The sequence below is a fragment of the Mytilus californianus genome, unplaced genomic scaffold (genome assembly GCF_021869535.1).
Source record: "Mytilus californianus isolate M0D057914Y unplaced genomic scaffold, xbMytCali1.0.p SCAF_18, whole genome shotgun sequence".
Classification (NCBI taxonomy): domain Eukaryota; kingdom Metazoa; phylum Mollusca; class Bivalvia; order Mytilida; family Mytilidae; genus Mytilus; species Mytilus californianus.
In genome coordinates this window covers 11605303-11627515 of record NW_026262666.1, presented here as the reverse complement: position 1 = coordinate 11627515, position 22213 = coordinate 11605303, and the positions used below count along the sequence as shown (strand labels likewise).

Sequence of the window (22213 nt, the reverse complement as noted above, 5' to 3'; positions counted from 1 at the left end):
CTAGGTTAAACATGTTTTGTGAGATCTCAACCCTCCCCTATACCTCTAGCCAATGTAGAATAAACAAACACACAGCAATATGCACAGTAAACATGGTAAAACTCAGTTCAAAAGAAATCAGAGTATATATGTAACACTTTTTTTAAAAATTTTTTTATATTTCATGAAATTTTCGTAAAGCGCTATTAGAATTTAATCTTTTATGACAAAAACAATAGAAAATACATCTGGATGACTTGTTAATATTAGTATATTATTATCTATTCATTGTATATGTATTATGCATGGCATTTGCCCCTGCCAAAAGACTGCCATAAAGATGATGATAAAAGTTTCTCCTTTCGGCAGGATTTTCAAAATTCATGACTTCATTTACAGCTTCCATTGTCTCATTTCTTTCTATAAAATTATCTTTTTCAAAAGCTGCTCTTTCATTTAATTCGTTAATCTGTTTATTCATTTTCCCAGTATGATTTTTTTCCAAATTTGCTGAATCTGCAATTTTTTCAATTTGTTTATTTTTCTTCATCATATTAACTTTTTCTACATGTTCTAACTTAGCTTGTTTAGACATTTCATTTATTTTGTCATTGACAGTCCTCCCGCCCACTTTTTCTAAACTTCTTTTTTCATTAATTTGTTGATTTCCTTTAATTGGTCGCACAACTGTATCATTTTTTCTTCGACCAATTTCCTCAACTGCATTAATCATTTTAATGGTCGTGTCCACTTTTTCAAAATATCCTTTATCCGATAATTCATCATTTTTTAAATTTCCTTTCATTGGCAGCACTTTAGTAAGATTTGTTCCTCCAATTGATTTATCAGTTTTCTCATTTGTATTAATGGTGGTGTCCACTTTTTCAAAATTTTGTTTCTCATACATTTCCTTTATACTTTCATTCACTTCTGTAGAGTATATTGTTTCAAAATCTTCCGCATCATTCATCTGTTCATCCATTTTGACATCATGTTTTTCCCTTTCATGTCTATTTAAACCAGTTTTGTATACAAAACCCTTTCCACATATGTTGCAGTAGTGAAGTTGTCCATCGTGTGTTTTCTTGTGTGACCTTAAATTACTCATATCGCTGTATACTTTACCACATACATTGCACATGAATGGTTTTTCACCGCTATGACAGCGTTCGTGTATATGCAAACGGTCACTTCGACTGAATGCTTTACCGCAAGTTCCACACAAATATGGCTTTACACCAGTATGTATTCTCTCATGATTATGTAAACATCCGGATCGACTAAATGTTTTATCACAATACTTACAAGCAAAAGGACGTTCATTTCGGTGATTCCTTTCATGAATAAGAAATTCACTGTGCTGATTGTACTGTTTACCACACACAGTACACATATAAGCCTTGTCACTGGAGTGGATTTTCTTATGTGCACTTAGATTACCAGACGAGCTAAATGATTTATCACATTCTCCACACTTATAAGGTTTTATCCCTTTGTGTCGGTTCTCATGGATTCTAAGCGATGTACTATTCTTGAAATTTTTCCGACATATACTACAAGAATAAGATTTCTGCCGTGTCAGTTTATCATTCGGCATCTCACTTTCTTCAGTGATATTTTTAGTTGAACCTTTTTCTAATGAATCATCATCTTTATGTTGTTGAATGTGTTTTTGTAACTTGCCAAGTTCCGTGAAGCCTGAATTACATGTTACACAACTGAAAGACTTATTTTTCTCATGCACTTTCTTGTGTCGCTGCACGTTACTTAGCTTACTAAATTCTTTGTTACATATGTCGCAAGCATAACGTTTCTTTCCATTTGTCATTTTCGTATTAAATTTCCGTAGCTTTGTTTTCACTATGTTGAGTACCCCATCAACAAGATCATTTCTTTTACCTGTAAAATATATTTGATATAGATTGATACACTGTTTTCACAGAGAAATGTCTCACCTGTATTTAATTTTGATAGTATCAAGCAAAGATATAAGAGTGCACATGCTGAAATGTCTCGTCTGTTTTATTTATTATTGAATTCATATTGAAAGCCTGTAACATGAAAATTTAACTACAAATAACACATAAACTAAACATTATCAATGATCCATGAAAATGAGATCCCTGTCAGATGAACCATGCCATACACCAAATGTAGTTGACCTACTGCTTATATTTATCTGAGAAAGGGACTATACCATGTAACTTATACCCTGATCATTGATCCATGAAATGAGGTTGAGGTCAGGTGAACCCTACCTTATGGACATGTAGACCTTGCAAGGAACTCATCAACCAAATTTAGTTATAATGTTACTCATAATAAGAGAGTATATTTGCTTAACTATTCATAATTTGTTTTAGGAAGATAGTCCTTAAAATAAATTTTCACTACGAGTATCTCATAAACTTAACATTATCAATTCAACATGTTCAATGATCCATGAAAATGAAAAAGAAACAGACCAAACCATGAAAACTCAATATTGACCAATGAACCATGAAAATGAGGTCAAGGTCAGATGAACCCTGCCAGACAAACATGTACACCTTATAATCATTCCATATACCAAATTTAGTTGACCTTATTGCTTACAGTATCTGATAAACAGATTTAACAAGAAAACTTAATATTGTCCAATAAACCATGAAAATGAGGTCAAGGTTAAATGATACCTGCCAGACAAACATGTTCAACTTACATGAGGTCAAGGACAATGGACATAAAACAGACGAAAACATCGTAACGTATAAGGTATCTGCATACAAGATATCAAGCATCTGGTCTTCTATCTTATATCTTTCTTCCACCGCATCCTAAGTGTCATCCCTATGTCTCACATAATGCCACTTTCGTTGCAGGCGAAACAAAAAAAACAATTATAATTTTTTTTCAAGCAGTCACTGAACCATAAAAATGAGGTCGAGGAAAATGGACATATGACAGACAAAAATTTTGTTACATAAGGTATCTGCATACAAGGTATGAATCATCCAGGTCTTACTAAGCTTCTGAAATATAAAGCTGGATTCAAATAGTTACGCCGTTGCTGTGGCAACTGTTGCCAGATTGTAATACCTATGTCTCCAATTCTGTGACAGACGAGACAGTAAAATCTATATTAAATGAGATGTGAAAAATGCTAATATAATTGTCTTTCAAGTTGTATTGATTTACCACTCATGGTTCGGAACTGGTTCCTCTTAAATTACTCTAATCACAAACTTAACATATAAACTACTGTAAATTCAGAAATTATTGCGAGGTTTTTATTAATGCGAATAATGCGAATAGGCGAGTATCGCAATAATAAGAACTCGCATTTTGATAACTAAAACATAGATCTGTATGTAGATTTTTCTGAAATCGCAATAATTAAAATCGCATTCTCATCCATTTTTGAAAAATCGCAATAATAAATGCACGCAATAATTTCTGATTTTACAGTATACAGAAACTTTAAAATCAATGACCCACTAATATTGGCAGGGCCATGAAATATGTGAAATGAGATTTGTTAATGCTAATAAATACACAACTACTTACAAATTATATAATTAGTGGTTTCCCAAATCATATAAAAATTAATCGAATTATTTACACCTGACTTTCCATCTGAAATCACCACACAAAGTCTTTTCCTTTGTGACTTCATTGTTTCAAGACAAAAATTGTGTAAGGCCAACTTTTACTGCTGTGTATTAACCCAATTGGCATTTCATTAAAGATTCCATAAGCATATTTACCTCAGTTAATTGTTTTTAAATTTATTTACTATTATCTTTAATACATAAAAGTACAATTAGGAGCTGTAACTTTATTGTGCAGATGAACTGTCAACAGGAAAAGAATAAATTTGCAACAAATAGGTTTAAATTATTTTCCTACATTCCCTAGACAGCACACTAATAAAGAGAATTGAAAACTGAACAATACACTAGAAGGAAAAAAGAATCTGCATCTTTCAGTATATGCTAAATATTTCAAACATTAAATTCATATCTACCTTTCAATTTCCATAAATGAACAATGTAAATGATTTCAGCATGTTGGAGGTTGTGCAATTCACATTTTGTAACCTCTTCATGGTCCATTAACAGACACTAGAATGTCATTAGGTGATTTAAGGAACACTAGACCATAGGTCTCTTTGAGCATAGAGATGTTTATTTTCAATTGTTTGTGTTGTCTTGATAAGGTTTCTCTCATTAAAATAATTAAAGTGCTTGTGAGCACTGAAGAGTAGATACTGTCATTTTGCAATTTTGTGAATTGAATAATAAAACTGAATTTATTTAGCTAGTAGCTAGACAATTCATAAATTTGTTTTTGAGTTATCTTCCTTTGTTCATGATTGTATATTTGTAGTTGAACATATTTTTATAACAGATTCACACATCATGCATTATTTACATGTATGTAATTTTTAATAAAACAAAGTGTTCTTGAAAAATATGGAAATCAAAATACACCTCATATTGTTACTTAATAATCTAAGTATAACATATCATCAATAAATTTCATAACATTGACCTGTTGACTGGATAGGATCTAAATAATGATCACTTCACTGCACTATTTTGTTTGAACTATCAAAAACATTGATAAAGCTTGTAAGATATAGATATGAAGTCAGTTCCATCTTTACCCCAAACATGTTTTCCTTGTTAATTAAAGACTACAGAAATGGTCAACACATTATTCCACAAAAAACTGATAACAAACAATTTCGAGGACAAGAACATTTGAGTATCACCTGATATCCCAAAAAGGATTTTCTAACCAAGATTTTCACATATCATTAGTTAAAACTTAAGGTTTGTAAAATATAAACTTACAAGACTTACGACAGTTTATTTTTTTCATTTTTTTTTTTTTATGATGCAGTTTCTTTTTAGGTTGCCCTTATATAGCCTTTTTGTGCTGATGCAGTCGTAATGCAATCTTCAATCAATCAATCTTTCTTTGGCTAGTAAATTTTGTTGGCAATAGCTCAAAGTAGCCCATTGGACCAAATGAGTTAAAAAATAATTCAAAAACTTAATGCAAGAAAGAAAATTATTTCGAGAGGATTTATCAAGTTTTGTAACAGGCAAACTTCATCAAAACTCTCCATTTTAATAGAGACGACAAAGTGATGTGCCCAGGATAAGATGCTGACCTTAATTGAATAATGTTAATAAAATTGAGAATGGAAATGGGGAATGTGTCAAAGAGACAACAACCCGATCACAGAGCAGACAACAGCCGAAGGCCACCAATGGGTCTTCAATGGGTCTAAAACTTCTTCACATATTATGACTGCGTCTTTTAGCTTTAAGAACACTGAAGATTTGAACCATTGCAATGATCCCTAAAGTGATAAATTGTAAATTGTAAATTGTAAGTTGTAAATTGTAAATTGTAAATTGCAAATTATATGTAAATTGTAAATTGCAAAATATATGCAAATTATAAATAGTAAATGTAAATTGCAAATTATATGTAAATTGTAAATTGTAAAGTATTGTGAACATTTTTAAACAAATAATTCATAATCCACCATGCATACAACCTACTTTTGTAGTCTACGTTATGTTCTTCATCTATTTCAGTTGTACTACCAGAATGATTGTCTCTGTAAGAACTCCCATTAGACATGTTAGAATCATTCCCATCAAAATCTGTGGTGTTGATAAACATTACTGGTCCATCAGTATTGCTAGGTGATATTTCATTGTCTGAAGCCACTAAAATCATACGTTTATATATGAAATATATATTCCAATACATATTACTGTAAATTCAGGAATTATTGTGTGCATTTGTTATTGCGATTTTTTAAGAATGGACAAAAATGCGAGATTAATTATTGCGATTTCAGGAATATCTCCATACATTTATATGTATCGGATATCAGAATGCGAGTTCTTATTATTGCGATACCCACCCAATCGCATTATTCACATTAATAAAACACAATTATTTCTTAATTTACAGTAATACATGTAGTGCAAGATCTTTACTGACATTAGTATTATATTGCAAAATGAATTCTATTGCTACTTTAAACTCCTAAGGTTTTCAAAATGACAATTTAAACACTTTTCAATTTCTAAAGCTTGTGACAGAGTAAATCACCATAATCCATTAATTTTAGAAACATAATGTTATAAAAAGAATTTGTACAATATAAAGCTTTCTTTAATCAAATTAATAACATCGAATTGTTTTGTTTTTTCTGGTGCTTTATTCACATTTTTCTGGGGTCGATGTACAGTTGAAGTACTTTTTTGCATCAGGTTCACCTTTTAAAGACAGTTAAAGAAGAGTTTTTTAAACTAGCTTTTTTCTATAGCATCAGGACTTTGCTTGTCATGCTTGTCAATGACAAGTATGCATTGGTAAAGAAATTAATTTTGTGGTTTTAAAAAGTATTGAAAAAATAGTACAAATGTCAAAAATAATTTCTGAAATTATTCTGTGTGTTCTGTAATATGAGCATCAATCTGAATGTTTTATGACTGAATACATGAAGTAACATTTAGATCCCCTTTATATTTTAGCAGTTTCAATATCTATATACTAATTACTAAATATTCTCCTTACTATCTTATTAACTTTACATTTAAATGTTCTGAAGATGGTAGGTATAGAAGCCTCTTATCAAATTCTTAAATGTAGGTCTAGAAGCCTCTGATCAAATTCTAAAATGAGTCCTACCAAAACAGTCAGAAGTAAAGTATACGCAAGCCGATTCAGCTGAAAATCGCTCTGGCTGACAAATTTTTAGAGTGAATATAACTGTCTGTGATTGAAAAATGAAAAATGACATCATGCCTTCTTTTTAAAAGCAGTCCAAGATAATAACAGTTAGTCAATTTCTGATCTAGAGGAGTTTCATCAATAACTGTCCAATCCTGTTATATTATCAACTTACTACAGAAATCCTTGAACTTTTGTAAACATTTAGGATTTGTGTCCAAGAAATTCTGTCCAACAGTTGATGCCTCACATCTAATTGTCTCCCTTTGTTTGTTTACTGACATAATGACAGTTTCTCTCCCCAAGTCCTGCAATCTTTCACACTGAAAAAGATAAATAAACAAATGTTATTAATTTGAAATTAATAATGATGATGATTTGGTATTTACTCTAAACATATTTTATTTGCAAAATATCACAAAAAAGATGAGGCACAAGTTAGTCCAACTTAGATCGTGTTCTACTACATTCAGATTGTACACTTGATTAATCAAGAAACAATTAGGTCTTTTTAATATAATCAAAAACATTTCTAAACATTTCTTCATTTTGCTCATTTGTCAGATTTATACTACCAGATGTTATAATCTCTAGATCCACTACAAGGTCATCTTGTAACCAACTAAGACTATTCCAAAGAATGTGACGTAAATTTGTATATAAAGGACATATAAAGAGGAAATGATTAGAATCTTCACAAGGAAACACACAGCGACAAGCATTGGTGTTTAAATCCAGTGGCAATTATTACAGGAGAACCTGTTAATGAGATATGAATATCTACATTAGTTTGAAGTAGACAGATACACAGAGCTCAATTTTTTGTGTACTAGTTCAGAAGGTCAAAAAGTCAATAAGTATATTGTATCTTTTTTGACGCATTTTTTGCAATATCAACACCAAAGTACTGTAGATAATGTTATAACACAAGTATAAGCTATTGCTACAATTTTAGAAAACCAGAGTCTTAGTGATTGCTTTTTGATGTCTTTGACATGTTTGAGGAAACAGTTAAACATTACCAAGGTTACATTACGGTGGTAGTATCTTTTGTTTAATTTTCAGATAAGAGTAAACAGTACAAAAATGTATATATAAGGACAAAAAGGAGGGGTCTACCAGGCAGTACCAGTATATTTCTCAGAATTTTTTGTCACAACTCTACATTTTCAACTGGGATCAAATTTAAAGGGGCACTAGCTATGAGATATATAAAAAAATATAAAATATGATTTATTTTGTTCAATTATTAATGAAAGTGAAATAGTGAAATAATAAATTGCTTTTAGGTGTAATACCACCATTGATTTTCCCCTATTAGTCTTTGTTAAATTTGCACTTTTCAAAAAATTGTGCAGAATTTATCTTTGTTTCAAATAAAGAAATACTTGGCATAAGTAAAGTTTTATCCTGTCCAGTACTATAGAAAAAATTTCACATAACATTTCATTGCATATAAGAAAATAACCATCACTGGAAGTTAACCAATCAAATTTTCCCCCCTTTTTAACCTGTGTACAAGCTTTAGTAACCATGTAACCTCAAGTTTCCAAAATATTCTATAGAAACCCCAAATAAAAAAATAATGGTGCTTTGAAATACCCAAGATATATGTTTATGACCCAGAAATGTTTTACTGCAATGAAATGTAGGATCAATTACCTACAACTGTCAAATGCAAGGGAATATTTTTTTTCGACCTATTTTCGTATGCAACCGGATGTGAAATACTATGATTTGGTGGTATTACACCTGCAGCCAGTCTGCTTCAATTTTGTCAAAATAAACTAAGAAACATTGATGATGAATTTTTCACTTGCAAGTGAATAATGAGACCCCATTGAATCAGTATTCATGTGAGCCCTTAGCTAGAAATGGATAAAGCATGAATCGTGCGTGTTAAGTTATTTAAAGGAAAAGAATGTAAACATTGAAAGTGAAACAAAGGTAAATCATTTAATTGACTGATTCGATCCACAAAAAAACATTCGTATACAGGTAAAAACGATGATTAACATATATTCTTAATCTTTAAAATGAAATTAAACAGACATAGAAAAATCCAATTGCACGATTTCGATATATCTATTTATATCTATATTTATTTTTATATCGCTTATATGGTCATCGGAGGTCGTCAGAGGTCAGCTCGATAGTTAATTAGATGGCGTCTAGACAAAAATACACACGAAACGAAGCTACATATAATTGAGCCCATGTCCTGTAAATTGTTTATTTTAGACTTTTTATAATTTGGATAAATGTTTTACATTGTTATAAATCAAATATGAGAATTTGAGTCAAATCGGTGAACACGAATTTGACAGCTAGTGCGCCTTTAAGAATAAAGAACTTAAAAAAAATTAGAATTTCTTAATAGTATAATGAGATTAAGAGGTGTAAAAAAATTTGTATACATAACTAAAACCAAAGGAAAAATTCTTTGTTTGATGTTGCCTACCCCTGCACTGTGGGGTTGGGTAAGCAGGTATGGGTTTTATTTTTCGGGGCCAACAACATTAGTTTTATGTTTTAGACAAGAAAACAACGTAAGAGCAGGTTAAAATCTTAAAAAATAAAATAAGATACGATTTGTGTCATAATCTTTATTGGGTAGCTATATATAGGCGGCTTTTTTAATGTGTAGGTAGGCAACATCAAACAATTCAAATTCTATTTTTGGTCTGGTCTAGAATGGTAGGCATATCTTAGACTTATAGTTGCACCTGTTGGGCTCAAGGCAAATAAAACTAGAGGCTCTAAAGAGCCTGTGTCGCTCACCTTGGTCTATGTGCATATTAAACAATGGACACAGATGGATTCATGACAAAATTGTGTTTTGGTGATGGTGATGTGTTTGTAGATCTTACTTTACTGAACATTCTTGCTCCTTACTATTATCTCTATATATAATGAACTTGGCCCAGTAGTTACAGTGGAAAATATTTTGTAAAAATTTACAAAAATTTACAAAATTTATGAAAATTGTAAAAAATTGACTATAAAGGGCAATAACTCCTTAAGGGGTCAATTGACAATTTTGGTCATGTTGACTTATTTGTAGATCTAACTTTGCTGTACATTATTGCTGTTTACAGTTTATCTCTATCTATAATAATATTCAAGATAATAACCAAAAGCTGCAAAATTTTCTTAAAATTACCAATTCAGGGGCAGCAACCCAACAACATATTGCCTGATTGGTCTGAAAATTTCAGGGCAGATAGATCTTGACCTAATGAACAATTTTATACCATCAGATTTGCTCTAAATGCTTTGGTTTCAGAGATATGAGCCAAAAACTGCATTTTATCCTATGTATTATTTTTTGCCATGTCGGCCATCTTGGTTTGTGGGCAGGGTCATCGGACACATTTTTTAAACTAGATACCCTAATGATGATTGTGGACAATTTTGGTTAAATTTGTCTTAGTAGTTTCAGAGGAGAAGATTTTTGTAAAAGATTACAAAAATTTACGAAAAATGGTTAAAAATTGACTATAAAGGGCAATAACTCCTTAAGGGGTCAACTGACCATTTTGGTCAAGTTGACTTATTTGTAGATCATACTTTGCTGAACATTATTGCTGTTTACAGTTTATCTCTATCTATAATAATATTCAAGATAATAACCAAAAACGGCAAAATTTCCTTAAAATTACCAATTCAGGGGCAGCAACCCAACAACGGGTTGTCCGATTCATCTGAAAATTTCAGGGCAGATAGATCTTGACCTGATAAACAATTTTACTCTTGTCAGATTTGCTCTAAATGCTTTGGTTTCAGAGATATAAGCCAAAATCTACATTTTACCCCTATGTTCTATTTTTAGCCATGGCGGCCATCTTGGTTGGTTGGCGGGGTCATCGGACACATTTTTTAAACTAGATACCCCAATGATGATTGTGGCCAAGTTTGGTCAAATTTGGCCCAGTAGTTTCAGAGGAGAAGATTTTTGTAAAAGTTTACGGACGACGGAGGACGGACGCAGGACGAAGGACGACGGACGCAAAGTGATGAGAAAAGCTCACTTGACCTTTCAGGTCAGGTGAGCTAAAAAAAGGTGATAACTGATAAGTCATGTTCAGTATTGAGGAAAAGAGGAAAAAATGGTGGCTACAACAATTTTGTCCTTTTAATTCCTACCATTTTACCAGCAGCTTTCCATATGTCCTCTTCAGTCTCAAAAGACACTAGTTCATTTCCATTGTTACCACTTCCTTTAGTAAGCACTTGTAATTGTTTTCCTTGATGGTTTTCTTTCTTTGAAGCTAACAATGGTGTCACACTGGCTTGTTCAATATTTCTTATTGATTGTTTTGTTTCATCTATAAAATAAAGGGATGACATTATAAGTAAACATCACACTGCACATGTACATGTATTAACCTTCAAGGTTTGTATTTATAGAAGATTAGAGCAATATTTATAAACACACCAGCTGCTTTTAGGGGAAATATCTTGAATCCATGTCAGAGATGTGGAAAAAGAGGCAAAAGATACCATTTGCAAAGGGACATTCCAACTCATAAGTAGAAAAATAAACTGACAACCATGTGACAAAAAGTGGGAAATAAACAGACAGACAACTAACAGTACATAAAACACAACATAGAAAACTATAGACTGAGCAACACAAACCCCTCCAAAAACTGAAATAACTAAATTCTTCATTAGTCCTTGAGTACTATATATCCATGCTATACAAAAATCTATTTGCCCAGAATTTTTGTTGACTTACAAGTTTTCCTACTGGTTGTGCTATTACAGATGTCTTGGGACAAAAATTTGGAACATATTTACTTGTCAGGGGAGATTTTGGGCCAACAACAGGCTGGCAAGGCATTTCTGCATCTCTGCATTTTCAACAATTTCTTTTTTTGTTGTGCTATTTTCAGGGTTGTTGTTTTAAGGAGGGCTGGTGTCTCCTTCTATTCACATAATTTGCAATTCAAACCAGAAAACTAACGGCCTAATTTATAACAAAACAATTTAAAAAAAATATAAAAGACATGAATCAATGACAACCACTGAACTATATATATACACTCTACAGGCTTCTGAATTTGGAGTTGGGACAGGCACATTTTATTAGTCTTTTTTTTTGTTGCTTTTTCGTACATGAATGTTGTGCTATTACACCACTGTCAATGGTTAGGGGAGAATTTGGCAACAAACATGGAGTTCAAGTCAAATCAGCACCTGGTTAAATCAGCATCTGGTCAAATAGGCACCTATTTAAAGTCAATTCAGCATCAAATAATATTTGATATAACATATAACATATATAAAAAATGTATAAATTATCAGTCTTTGTGCTCTAACCACAGGCCCACCAGCCCAGGCTTGTAAAATTGCTGTCGCCTGCAAAAATCATTTCTACTAAAATGTTTGAAAAATTCAGCTTCTGGCCTGTCATGACTGTAGATAAAAAATTTGCTGTGAAGACTGAATTGCAGCTGTCTTTTAATTTTTTATTATTTTTTTAAAATTTTAGGGTTGGATTTTATTTTATTTTATTCACAACCTCCTTTTTTATCAATATACAGATATTGTATGAAGACAGACTATTCTTGTATAATCACTATGTTTCCCTCTAACTGTGTATGTTATTGTGATGGTTGGGTCAGATTCATATAGTGATACTAGAAAAAGGACCAATAAACAAGCTGCGAAAATAAATTATTGTTTTGACCTTATCTTCGAGGTTAGGGAGCTACCATTTGATTTTTATGGGGGGGGCTTAGAGGATGAAATTTGAAAAAAAAGGCAGGACAGAAGCTAGATTTTGAGTATAAAAATCTAAAAAAAAGAAAAGGCAGGACCGAATAAAGTGAAAAATAAAAATGCAGGACCGAGATTACAGCTAAAAAAAAAAATGCACGACACAATTTTTCATCCTAGTCCCCCAATAAAAATCAAATGGTAGCTCCCTTATCTTAAACAGCTACAGTATTACGAGTATCATAAAGATACTCAAATTACTGTCGCAAGAAAATTAACGACATAATTTCGATAACTTGTAGCCTTTCTGCATGAATTTTTGATTCGACAACAGCAAATGTAGACTACTGTCAAAGTTTATTTCCGGTCTTGGGAGTAGTCCTCAATATGATCATGATGACATATCTACTCAGAATGAATCGTGTAAAATTCATGAATTAAAACAAAATATTTATTAAAGATGCTAAAACAAACTAATATATGAATGTTGTGGATATTCGAATATCACATTTTGAAAATAATCGAATTATTCAGAAATAAATAAAATAGTACATAATACGCCCATTTCCAGAATAAAAAATAAACTTCAAAAACTTTCAAAGCGGTTTGTGTTTGTACCGGCCAACAATGCAGCCAACAATGTGGTGGTTGTATGCTGTAAATACTACAGGGACCTTCTTAAGAATGAAATGTTAAATTCATCTACATTCAAGTCCGTCCGCTCCACAGAGAGTCATTTAGTTAACAAACATATCATAAGCACATCACAGCTTAAGGCTTCTTCTGAACTTTTGAAGGTCCCTACTATGTATTGGTTACCTAAACTACACAAAAAAAAAAAACAGTAAATATCTTTTCATCTTGGCCTCTAGTAAGTGTTCTACAACTAATCATTCAGTGCTTTTAACAAGTTCCTTAACTACTATCAAAGAACTAATAAACTTTTGTAATAAAATATACAAAAACAGTGGAATTAACTATTTTTGGAGTGTAAAACATTCTTTGGATGTTTCAGACAAATTACATGCTTTTGATGGTCCTTTTTATTCTGTTGACAGTTTTGACTTTTCTACTCTTTACACTACACTTCCACACAATCTCATCAAACAAAAGTTTTCCTATCTAATTAAATGGTCGTTTGGTAAATCTGAATGAAAATATATTTGCTGCAACTCATTTAAAGCCTTCTTCCCTAATGAGTAAGGTGAATATGCTAGATATACTTACTGGAGGTGTGATGAGAACTTTCTAAATATACTGCCGAAATTTACCCAAAGGAACTTACTTAAAAAAAATCAAACATAAACAGTAAGATGACTGAAGCTGATAATTTTTTCCTTGATAATATTAATGTATGTATCTGCAACAAAGTTTATAGACAGATTGTAGAACTGTATTCCTATGGGCACTAATTGTGCATCTTTAATAGCAGACTTGTTTTTGTACTGTCATGAATCACAGTTTATGACCAAATTCAGTAAAGACCTGTCTAAATTGCATCTAATTGATAAATTCAACAACACTTACCGTTATCTTGATGATATTTTTTATTGGAATAGTCCAGAACTTTCTAAATAAACTGCCGAAATCTACCCAAAGGAACTTACTTTAAAAAAATCAAACATAAACAGTAAGTTGAAATGTCCTTTCCTAGATTTAGATATTTTAGTATTACACGGGAAACTCCACACTAAAATTTACGACGACAAAAGGGAAGATTTTTCATTCCCTAAGTTCATTTTCCTTTTTTGGATGGTGATGTTCCTTTGGTACCATCTTACAGTGTTTATATGTCACAACTCGTTCACTATGCCTGTGGGATGTTGGATGTGTCCTGATTGATATTTTAGTCTTAGATGCATGATTTCTTTTAGTAGTTGGCTTTGAAGTAGCTGTCAGTAACTCTTAGTACTCTCAGATCTCTACTTAGTGTCTATTTGTTATCAGGATGCACAAGTACCGGGCTACGTCCACTCTGTGTTTTTGTTAGATGTATTTCTATTTGTATCCATCTGATGAGTTAAGGTGGTACCTAACACTACAGGGAGATAACTCTGTAAAAATCAGCTAAACGTTTTAATTACGTTGTATTGTTAAGAAAATATTAAGCTTCTCAATGATCAAAATTAGTGTTTGTCAAACTGCTATATAACCAACGAAATTTTTCTGATAAAGTGGTTGGTTCAAATTTTTTGAATTTTTTATATTTTTGTCAAAGGGTCAAAGTAAACATTTTATCAAAATTTTATGAAAATTAAACGAGCCAAATTAATATTAGTCAAGGTGTTGGGTACCACCTTAAGCCTTTTTTAACTGATTTTTTTAGTTTGTTCTTATGTTGTACTGTAACACACAACTGTCCCAGTTGTGAGAGGGTTGGGATCCCCCTAACATGTTTAACCCCGACACATTCTGTATGTATGTGCCTGTCCCAAGTCAGTAGCCTGTAATTCAATGGTTGTCGTTTGTTGCTGTGTTACATATTTGTTTTTCGTTCATTTTTTGTACATAAATTACCGGTAGGCTGTTACTTTTCTCATTTTAATTGTTTTACATTTGTCATTTCGGGGCCTTTTATAGCTGTCTATGTGGTATGGGCTTTGCTCATTGTTAAAGGCCGTACGGTGACCTATAGTTGTTAATTTCTGTGTCATTTGGTCTCTTGTGAAGAGTTGTCTCATTGGCAATCACACCACATCTTCTTTTTTGTATAAACCTAACTATAAACAAATCAGAAATATGCATATAATCTTGCAAAAAGTAAAATAACAAAAATACTGAACTCCGAGGAAAATTCAAAACGGAGAGTCCCTAATCAAATGGCAAAATCAAATGATAAAACACATCAAACGAATGGACAACAACTGTCATATTCCTGACTTGGTACAGGCATTTTCAAATGTAGAAAATGGTGGATTGAACCTGGTTTTATAGTGCGAAACCTCTCACTTGTATGACAGTCGCATCAAATTCCCTTATATTTACAACGATGCGTGAACAAAACAGACATAATACATGTAGGTAAAATAGTCACAATATGGGTACAGCAGTCATCACTGTGTCGCAATCTCAAAACAAACAAATATTTAACAAAAAAGCACAAAAAAAGTAAAATCACAAAATTACTGAACTCCGAGGAAAATTCAAAACGGAAAGTCCCTAATCAAACAGCAAATTCAAATGATAAAACACATCAAACGAATGGACAGCAACATCGTTAAGGCCATTCAACAGGAAATTTACTTACAGGTGCGTATAAATTAATAGTGGGGAGTACGCAACATCTCATGATACAGGAGAAGTGCAATATACTGTGAGATTCCAATCCAGCTCACTATACAAATCCTTGATTCATTACATCGTTAAAAATCATCACATTTTATTAATTAGCAGTTAGAATTATAATCATGATAATAACAAATATCTAATACCTTGAATACACAGTTGAATGAAACCCCCCTCCCCCCCCCCCCCCCCCCCCCCAAAAAAAAAAAAAGAGTTAATAAGTCAATATTTTTGGACAACTCCTTCTTTATTTTAATCTACTTGCTTGGAACTGAAAAAAAAATAATATATTCAACATGGGTGCTGTAATGACTATATTGGTTGCCATTTTAACCAGGTGCCGATTTGACTAGAATTCCCTAACACTTGTTTATCATGTTTATGGGAGGGACTTTAGCTGCAGAACCCTAACTCTTATGGTCCTTATTATATTTTTTGATTTTTGATCTATGGTCAGCAAATTGTCAAAAGATATCAAAAGGACCTACAGTCAGGGGTACTACTTGTACAAGTAAATTTTATTTACTTGAAGGAGTAAATGCTTATATAACAGGTATAAGTAAATTTGTAAGATACTTATACAAGTGTATTTTATTTACTTGTATAGGTAAATTATTTCATTGGCTTAGTTATTCCCTTAGACATTCAGATTTTTTTACTTATACAAGTAAATTGATTGTTGGTGTTTTAACGCCACTTTTAAGCGCCACTTTTGGGCTATTTCGTGGCGGCCAGTTTTTATTGGTGGAGGGAGCTGGAGTGCCAGGAGAAAACCACCGGCTTCGATAGGAAAATTGACAATCCTAGTCAATTAAGATTGGAGTCGAGTGCACCTGCACGGGCGGGGTTCAAACTCACAACCTCTGTGTTGACTGGCTAGTGATTACAGTAGTAACTACTTAGACCACTTGGCCACCGAGGTCCCTACTTATACAAGTAAAGAAGTCATACTATCTTCTTTTCTTGAATGTTTCATGACTTCTTTGCTCTATTAGAATTTTTAATTGTCTGTCCTTTGCAGATGTCTTTACTAATCATTTAAGGATGTTTGCTACTCTATTTCAAAATAACAAGCTTTTTAAAAGACTGTCATAAATTGATAGTATATATATATAGATAAAGGAACCAAATAAGCAGAAAATATGAAGGGTCCATGTGCTTGTTTTCGAGATATTAGCCATCGAAAATTTGGCGAGAAATAATTCTCTCTAGGCTTTTCATACATTTAACATTGGCACAGTGCCCTTTTCTTCCAAAAATCATGAAAAATAAAAAGGATTTTATACATTTGTTATAGGATTTTGAAATACAGCTTTTTAAACTATATGTAATAAAATTATGAAAAGAAAAGTAGGGGTTAGTAGGGAAAATTTTATAATTGAACTACATGGATAAAACCAGAGGATTCAAATATCTGGCAAAAATTCAAAAAACAAGAGGAGCGAACATCCTCAAGTGTAATTTCATGGACAATGAAAATCTCATTTGTCTGTTATCTTCAGAACACTGCTCATTTACAAGTCCCCAAGGGGCAATCTTTGAAGGCCTTGAGCAATTACTAAAGATCTTTGCGTAATTAGTTTCTCTGTTGAATTAATCAGATGGAACATTGAACTCGAATAAAAAATTATGAGCTAACCTGAAAAAAATTAGTACCCCTAACTAACTTAAGAGCTACAATTCCACAGTTAGGCGGACTTTTGATTTTCAAATTACCACAATCTAGAACTTCAAATTCTTATCATTATTAATTTGTACATGACCTATGACTTTCTTAATGTCAGAGGTAAATTGTACCTTAAAACAATGTAAAATTGAAATTGTCTAGGCCTGTACCTTTTATCTTTAAGACTTTTCATTTCTACAGTTCTAGACCACAGGCCCTTGTTTCTATCCATGGGAAGATCCACTATCAACGTATATTTACGAGCTTGTAAATATACGTTGATAGTGGATCTCCCCATGGATAGAAACAAGTGCCTGTGGTCTAGAACTGTAGAAATGAAAAGATAAAAGGTTTTACCTTTAAAATATTTTTTTTTCATTTTTTTTATATTCTTCATTTCTTATATCAAATGTTATGATCTTCCTTGATACCAAACTTGATGATGTTCCTTTCAAAAATAAAAAAGTTATTGGCATCTTTATATATATATCGGTCAAGACATTTTTCAAGGCAAAGCTAAAGTTGGTCAGGTCAAGTTTTCTAGCATTTCAAAAATAAAAAAATAACTTTTTTCTTAAATTCTTATATTAATTGTTATAATCTACCTTGATACCCCTTTTGATGTTAAGTCTTTCAATAATAAAAAAGTTAATGGCATTTTTATATCGGTCAGGACATTCGTCATGGCAAAGTTGAAGTTGGTCAGGTCAGAGACATATAATACAAGAGATTCGCAACTCTAGCATGTCTAGTAGAGTCTATATAACAGCCAATGAAATGACGTGGCCACCGGAAAGCCGATTATTCTGATGGATTTATGGGTAAAAACCCGCTATTGTTGTGAAGAAGGTTCTACGCTCACGATTTTTCTAATGGATAATGCCGATACCTTTCACAGCTAAAGCATGCAAGTATATTTAAAAGTTACAAAAAACTAATTCTAATAATTTGTTATTGATAAAATGTGTTCTAATGATGAGATTAATCAAATACAAACAAAGTTAAAACTTGGCCCATTTTACTTCACCTCCTATTGCTGTAGAAACCATTTGATCTCCCAATTTTTTTCTTAAAACTTGGAAATATGCTAATAAATATATAATTTTATGGGGCAATAATACTCCCAAATGTTGTTTCGTGAAAATAAGACTTTTTTCGTAAAATTTGATCCAATAGTGTTTTTTTTTTCAAAATTATCAACAAATGTGGCGATTTTTTCTTATTGATACCCGAAGCCAGCTGTGCTGGTACTATCATTTTATCTCGTAAAACTTGGAAATGTGCGAATAATTATTCAATTGTATGGGGCTATATTACTCTCAGATGTATGTTGTGAAAATAAGACCAGTTTCGTAAAATTTTATCCAACAGTTATTTCTAAAAATATCAACAAAGGTGACTATTATTTTGTTATTTATACACAAAGCCAGCTATGCTAATTTTATCAATCTGTTTCGTCAAAACTAGAAATTTACAAATAAATATGTCATATTATGGGGATATATATTACTCCAAATTTTTTTTTTCTTTTCTTTTTTTTTTTTTTTAAACTGGCTAAATATTGAAAATGTTCATGGACAAATTTCCTTAAATCAGTCCTTCATTTTTGTGCACTATGAAATTTATAGCCTGCATTTTGTTAGGCAATTTATTCATTTTTCATTCTGTTTATGGCAAAGTTGTTTATTTACTCCTATTCTGAAGTCATTGTTTTTTTCTTCTTTTTAGGGTGCCAAAGATGAACGAATGCAGTAAATTTACAAAAGGAGTAAAATTTTCCTAGTAAAAGAAACCTTCTGCTGGTCATAATATTATGAATGAGCTTCATGCATCTGTTGTCGTTTCAGACTACACTTCTCATTCAAAACATGAACCTAATTCATTTTTAAATTAAAATCGTATTGAGGACATTTCAATGGTGACTGCAAAAGATATATATATATATATATATTTGATAATAAAAGATTTTATTTACACCAAAGATTTGTGTATGTATACACATAAACAATCTTACTTTTAAACTGCCATCTCTTTACCCCAGAATAAAAAGACAAAAACCACTACAAATGATTAAAAAACAAAAACCACTACAAATGATTGTCTCATAGAAATAAGGTTATAAAAAACACTTTTTAAATAGTGTCTTTCATGTTGCTTTGATGTATGACCTCGGCTCCCACTTCAATGTTGTGTTTTTTTTATAGATTTTTTGTTGCTTCGAGGACACACATATCCATCTATGTATGCAGTATTGTCAATTGTTTTTGTAGGTGGGTCTCTCGCTTATGTCTTCGTCACTTTCACTATCAACAAAGAGTTTGTTATCAGTTTATTCAACTAGGAGTATATCTAAGTCGTAACTATTAAGATTGTCATCCCACGAAATAAAATCGGAATTTTCCATATTGTGTGCACATGAATGAAGCTTTATTCAAATGAGAAATTAATTGTAATTTTCTTAAATATTAATTCTCAATACACACTTCGAACATGAAGAAACCATAAATTTACAGACAATCATTTAAAAAACAACTCAATGCAAGCCTATGATGAAACTGTCAAACAACACTTAGAAATCAAACATTTACCGACAATCCTACAGAAAAAACTCAATGCAAGCCCAATTAATGATGAATATAAAAATAAATAAAATTTTAATAATTTATAAATATCAAGAATAAAAAGCAAAGCCTATCATGATTAACAATTTATTAACAAATAAATTAAGTTTTTTTCCACATTAATTTTACATTTTGTGAATTGAATTTTTGGAAAGAGTGTGGACACCTGTGGTGAAACAACTTCTTCATGTTCTTGTTTACAAGATGTCAATTAAAACTCATTATTTATAACATGTTCGTGATTTACCTGGTCATCGAATAATTCAAACCTAATATACATGTCACACTGTGAAATTATGTCTCCGAGACAGGTGTATATTCAATAGAAACCCATTATGAAACTATCAAATAAAATGAACTCTGACACAATTTATCAAGTGTTAATTATTTAATATCAGTTTTTTTTTAATACAATATCAATTATGTCTCTTTTTCAATAATACAAATCTAAAATCAAAATTACATTAAAATAAATAATTATAAATTCACTCAAATTATTTAATTTGTTATGATAAATTTAACACTGAAACAGTTTATATTATGCTTAAACATTCGTCCTTACTTCGAGTACTTTTAATACTTCTATTAATGACTTTATTACCTAAGGAGATCTCGCCAGGTTTAACTAGTGGCCGCGTGTTTTTACGGGATTTCGCCGAGTTGCGAATCTCTTGTATTAGGGAGCTACCATTTGATTTTTAGGGGGGGGGGGGGGGGGGGGGGGGGGCTAGGATGAAATTTGAAAAAAATAGGCAGGACAGGTGTTTTGAGTAAAAAAAAAAAAAGGCAGGATGAGCAACTTGGCAAAAAAAAAAGGCAGGATGACAATTTATGTATAAAAAAAATGTCAGGATAAACTAAAAAAAAAAAAGGCAGGACCGAAAAGAGTGAAAAATAAAAAGGCAGGACAGAGATTACAACTTAAAAAAAATGCAGGACAATAGTTTCATTATGGCCCCCCATAAAAATCAAATGGTAGCTCCCTATTATATGTCTCTGGTCAGGTCAAGTTTTCTAATAGTAAATTTTTTTTTTTCATTTTTTTTCTCAAATTCTTATATTAATTGTTCTAATCTTCTCTGTTTCCAAATTTGAAGTCAATTCTTTCAATAAAAAAGTTATAAGCACTTTTGTATCAGTCAGGACATAGTCAGGGCAAAGTCGACATTGGTCAGGTTAAAAATTATTTTTTACAATTTATTTTCTTATATTATTATCATGATTATATCTAATGTTATAATCTTCCTTGATGTCAAATTTGAAGTGGATCCTTCCAAGAACAAAAAAGTTATTATCATTTTTGATATCGGTCAGGACATTCATAACAGCAGTCATGTTAGTCAGGACATTAGTGTAACCCGTGTTCTACACAGTAAAACAGTCCAGAACTTCTAGACTGTTAACCAGTATAACGATTGATGATATACACTGACAATGACTGATTTATGTAAGAAAACCAAAAATAATTCAATACCCTGATTTGGACAGGTATTATCCATTTCAAAGGATCTGCACAATGATAATCAAATATTCTCTAAATATTCATCTTTATCAAGCACAATATTTTTTTTTATAACCGGAAATGGAAATGATATTGTAATAATGAAACCAATTCCGGAAAAAGAGGAACCAACTTCCACTATTTTTAATAAGGCCAGTGCCTATTTTATTGGCTCCGGCAAAAGGCTACTTAACAGTTTTTCCCGAATCCGACAGAATAGCTATTTATTTAGAGTTTTGCTATTTGCCGGACTTAACAAAGATTTTGATATTAAGGAGATCAGGTATGCATATTGACACTAAGTCAAGTAAATGATTTGCCTGAGAATGAATGCCCATATAATGTAATTTTATTCTTTTATTCACAATATATATGTGGTTTTTGGCTCTGATTCTGACCAATGCTAATATACTAAATATACATTTTCAAGTGACTATTATTGTTGTTGTTACCAATTATGTAAATCAATTGTATCTGATTTTATGCCCGTTATGGGCCCTGTAATTTGGGAAAAAAAATAAAAATATTCTATTCTATTCTGTTCTATATTACTTACGAATTGAAATAAATGTAGGAACATATATACACTTTAACATGTGTAAAAATATGTCATCTTTTAACATATATATATACATAAGCAAAGCATGGATGATGCATATTAAAATTGATATTTTATCAAAAAAATATCCAATA

General features: G+C 31.6%; 1 protein-coding gene across 2 annotated transcripts; it reads right to left on the bottom strand.

Moving 5' to 3' along the window:
* Positions 1-184: 184 nt before the first annotated feature.
* LOC127726715 (zinc finger protein 436-like) lies at positions 185-21579 on the bottom strand. 2 transcript variants are annotated; one of them, XM_052234187.1, is made up of 5 exons: positions 21494-21579; positions 10870-11051; positions 6899-7046; positions 5538-5708; positions 185-1878 (listed from the first exon to the last, which is right to left on the bottom strand). In XM_052234187.1, the coding sequence occupies exons 1-5, from the start codon at positions 21516-21518 to the stop codon at positions 257-259; spliced, it is 2148 nt and encodes a 715-aa protein (XP_052090147.1). In that variant the 5' UTR covers positions 21519-21579; the 3' UTR covers positions 185-256. The 2 variants fall into 2 exon arrangements, with proteins under 2 accessions (XP_052090147.1, XP_052090148.1); XM_052234188.1 differs by lacking the exon at positions 21494-21579 and having other exon boundaries at positions 10878-10947.
* Between the last annotated feature and the right edge of the window lie 634 nt (positions 21580-22213).

What these genes read in the sequence shown, in the direction of transcription:
- LOC127726715 (XM_052234187.1), bottom strand. Translation starts at nt 21,518, where the DNA reads ATGGATAATACCTGTCCAAATCAGG. An exon ending in GGAAAGCTGCTGGTAAAATG is followed by an intron (nt 7,047 to 10,869) that starts GTAGGAATTAAA and finishes TATCTTTTTCAG; the next exon opens with TGTGAAAGATTGCAGGACTT. An exon ending in AAAGTTCAAGGATTTCTGTA is followed by an intron (nt 5,709 to 6,898) that starts GTAAGTTGATAA and finishes GTATGATTTTAG; the next exon opens with TGGCTTCAGACAATGAAATA.